The 4161-nt window shown below is 46.0% G+C and overlaps 1 protein-coding gene across 1 annotated transcript; it reads left to right on the forward strand.

The window, feature by feature from the left end:
* The first annotated feature begins 547 nt into the window (after positions 1 to 547).
* On the forward strand, positions 548 to 2354 carry C9H10orf120 (chromosome 9 C10orf120 homolog). The gene is made up of 3 exons (XM_023224400.3): positions 548 to 779; positions 991 to 1066; positions 1578 to 2354. Exons 1-3 carry the CDS (start codon positions 604 to 606, stop codon positions 2331 to 2333), a joined length of 1008 nt encoding a protein of 335 aa, XP_023080168.2. The 5' UTR covers positions 548 to 603; the 3' UTR covers positions 2334 to 2354.
* Positions 2355 to 4161: the final 1807 nt, after the last annotated feature.

The following is a 4161-nucleotide window of genomic DNA, read 5'->3' on the forward strand; positions in this document are numbered from 1 at the left end:
AGCAAGTTGGTATGTGAGAAAGCACCATAGCATCATGCAGAAAGTGCTATGAGAACATGGACAAAGGGCGATTTATTCTGCAAGGAGTCATTCAGAGGAAGCAACAATTAAGCTGGGTCTTGAGAGACAAGCAAGTTGCCAAGGATAAGAGAGGTGTTCAACACATAAGAGGACTGTGAACAATAGCTTAGACGCTTGTTTTGAGAATGATGGATAGTGTGGCATTGATCAAGCATGAGGAGCTAAGGCTGAAGAGACAAGCGAAAGCCAGTGAGAGAGACCTTAGTTGACTGAGTCTTCCTCTTGTGAGAACTGAGCAGTCTTGTGGGTTTGTCAGTGGCAGTGACATGGTCAGATTGCCTCCCAGCCACATTTTCTATCCGTTCTCTTCCTCTGGACTCCAACACACCAGAAGCCTGGCAGTGTGTGTCCATTTCACCCCAGGGAATCATTCAGTGTCTTAAACTCAGACCTCACAATAGCCCCCAGGTAAGCCAGTTATGATGCAAGAAATGTTTGTGACTTACCCTAGGGCCCTCATCACATTGTCTTAGAAACAAACTCCAGGCATGAACACCTCCCATCCTAGCTTATTGGCTGAGTATGATCAGAGAAGGGAAGAATGACTCTCAGAGGATTGAAAAGCAGAGGGCTAGTGACAAAATGGCCCAAGAAAGGGAGAATGAAAAGCCAGTCAGAATATTTAATACCAGCTATTCCTTTCAGGATCAAGCCCCAGTGTGTTGCCAAGAGGATCTGAGTTCTGCTTCACCGTTGGGGTGAGTCTGACTTGCACTTTAGTCTGTCCATGTCAGAAAGAGGCCAAGTGGAGAAGCCTACCCAGTGGTTACAGAAACCCCTGCTCATGGCGGCTTCAGCCTGACTGTTGCAGAATAACCCTTTATGAGCCTTCCTACTCCAGGAGGGAAAAGTAGGAAGGACCTTTCCAGAATTCTGATAATTCTGATACTCCTGCTTCTCTTCTTGCAGGACATGGAGCAAATTCTACAGATCAGACCCACGGATTGCCCTCGGGAAATACTCCCCCTTGGAAAAAGAGATCCTAGTAAGTGTCTGGCAATTTTCACACAGAGGGGCCCCACTGAAGCCAGCCAGTTTAGCTAGGGGAAGCCAAAGGTTCAGAAACCACCAGTAACAGAGCCACCTCTCCAACAGTAGACTTGTATTGTCTGAATCTGCTAGTGGCTTCCACACTTGCACAGCAAAATACCCTTACTGACAAGTCCCACTTACAAATATAAGTAATAACAAATGATGAAAACAGTTATTTCTTCAGCTCTTACCTTGCACTGGTCATTTTCATTTATGTTGTCTTGTCGAGCCTTCACCAAGACCCTGTAAAGTCAATAAAATTATTCTGAATTCATTGTAGGTCAGAGGAGAGTCAGGATTTGAACCCAAGGTTATCTGACCCCAAAGGTTCACCTGTTTTCCACTACAGAGGGGCTCAAACACTTTCCACAATGGAGGGAGAACCAGTCACTAGCGAATTCTTTCTGTGGGTGCCACCTGCCCCCACGCTCTTGAGATTTTAATAATCCTTTCTGCATTGTCAGCATCTAGGTGGCATTCACACCGTAGCAGCAAGAAGGCTTTTGGCTCACAAGCACAAGGAAGAATGCCAAATGCTCAAGGAACTACAGTTGCTGTCTCCGGACTACAAACGGGCCATGGAGTATAAAAAGGAACATTCCTTACCTTGTGCTATTTGTGCACCCCTAGAAAAAATATGGACAGCAAAGGTGATTGTGCCCCTAGAGGCATTTAAAATGCCACAGCGAGAGCAGGTGAACGTCAGTAAGCACATAGAGAGAATGAAGCTTGCTCGGGCTCTGGGAAATCATCAGTGTTTACCCTACATTGAAAGGTTTACACACTCCTCATTTCTGTCTGGGGTGGACCTGGGTCCAATGGCAAAAAATAAGGCCAGACAAAAGGAGGACAACTATGACACCCATAATTGTGATGATGCCAACCAAGATGAGAAAGAGGTGGCAGAGGGAAAAAACACAAAAATACAAGAAATAAAAATGAATGTAGTTTTCAAGTCAAAAGAACCAAAAAAATGTTTGACATACCATAGAAATGATCGCAAATCTTTCCTCCCCACAAAGAAACCAGAACGGTCCATCACAGGCCTAACGAACCGAAATCTTTTCTGCATATCAGAATTCCCTGGTGACTTAATGCTAATGAATCAGGATTTTATATCACGGAGAGACCACTTCAGTGATGTGGTCAAGACCTACAAGCTGGAAGAAGAGAGTATCTGGAAAGAGCGCATGCGTAAAGCAACTCCTTATCATTATTAAAGTTTTATTTATTGCCCAGGGTAACCACGTGTCCTGGTCCTTATTATTCCTGCCAGCTGTGCCCCAGGCTCCTTGCCACCCATCTTATATTGGGACTTTGGCTTCCCCTGCCCAGTCTCCAGGAGGGCCTCAAGGTAAGACCTACCTGCTGAGGCTTTCTGACCTTAGGCAACTTTTGGCTGTTGCTCCCACCCTCAGCAACAGCCCAGGCCTTCTCCTAACCTACTCCCATTGGGATGTGTGTCTGTTATCTATTTCCATGAAACAAATCACCCCCAAATTTAGTAGCTTAAAACAACAATCATTAATTTTACTTGTAATTTTGTGGGTTAGCAATTTAAGCTGGGCTCAGCTGGGTGCCTCTCTTGAGCTCAGCTGGGTTCCTCATGTGTCTGTAGTTAACTGCAGGTAAATTAGTTGGCCCTCCTTCTGGGAACTGACAACTGTCAACTGGGTCCATGGGGATGACTGGGCCACATTTTTCCTTCCTCCAGTAGGCTAGCCCAGGCTTTCACAGGGTCATTGTGGGGTCCAAGAGGGTGAGTGGAAGTTCGCAAGGCCTCTTAAGATCAAGGCTCGTAACTGGCACACTGTCACTTTTGCCACATTTCTGTTGTCCGAAGCAAGACCTGAGACCAGCCTAGATGCAAGAGTGGGTAAATGAATTTTATCCCTTGATGAGAGACCACACTGCAAAAGGCATGAAGACAAAGAAGTGGGAATATTTGGAACCATTATACAGTCAATAGCAGAGTCCCTGGAGCTGGAAACAGCCTGTAGTACAACTGAAGAAAAGAACACTATGCCTACATCTAAAAGTTGGAGGTCTATTTCATGCTCTCCACTTCCTGCCCAGGCATACAGCTTCTGCCTTGGAAGGTAGAGCCATCCCTTTCCAGCCTTATTTCTTTGCTACCCTCGTCTTCAATGCAGCCAGGCAGTCCACACCTTCCTCATCAAGTCAAGTGCAGTCACAAGGCAGGCATGGCTGTAGCATGCACAATTCCTTTGGGCATGTCAGGAGCAGGTACCAAATGTCTCTGAGGTCACTATTGCTACTCCTATCAAGGCTTTGCCTGTGCCCCAATGTGGCAGATATAGTAGACAACAACTCGGGCAGTCGAACTTTACCAAGATGGAGCTCTTATTTCTTACAATGCTTGGCCATCAACAAGGAGGATGGCTCAGAAAAGGGCTGACCCTTCCAAGTTTGCTACAAAATATGAAAATGGGTTCTCATGGGAGGAAAGAATTGGAAGCCAGGAGTTTTCTAGCCTCTTCCCTGTACACTGCCTCCTCTAAACATACACACGCACATAGATACTGCCATGGGATCTTGCTTATTGTGCAGTTCTCATGACAAGTCTCCAGTTTTCACCAATGACCCACACACCTGCTCTGAGCCACACTCACAACCAGCCACCAACTCATAGCCATTCTGTCAGACTTTCATGGCTAGCACAGACTTCATCAAATTCAAAGCACACATGGCCTGTATAGAACCTGGACGTGTCAGTCCAATCTCCTTCCCTCCTTTCCCAGTAATCAAGAGAGAAGACAGCTGGCCATTGTCCATGACCTCAGGGAACTGTTTCAAATTGTAGGCTTGCTCACAGGCCATTTTCTTGATGCTGAGCTACTCAGTGAAAAACTGAAGTGCCCATTAATCAGTGGGCCGTGGGAGTTGGGGAACAACCAGACCCTGGGCTGCACAGAGACGTGAACCCTCAGCCTCTTAAGTATCTTATGGGTCAGACTCGAGTTCTAGGTGTAAGTATGAGGTGAAGCATTTTTAGACATCTAGAAGAAATGAGGAATTTTTTTTCCC

Source organism: Piliocolobus tephrosceles, chromosome 9 (assembly GCF_002776525.5).
Source record: "Piliocolobus tephrosceles isolate RC106 chromosome 9, ASM277652v3, whole genome shotgun sequence".
Classification (NCBI taxonomy): Eukaryota; Metazoa; Chordata; class Mammalia; order Primates; family Cercopithecidae; genus Piliocolobus; species Piliocolobus tephrosceles.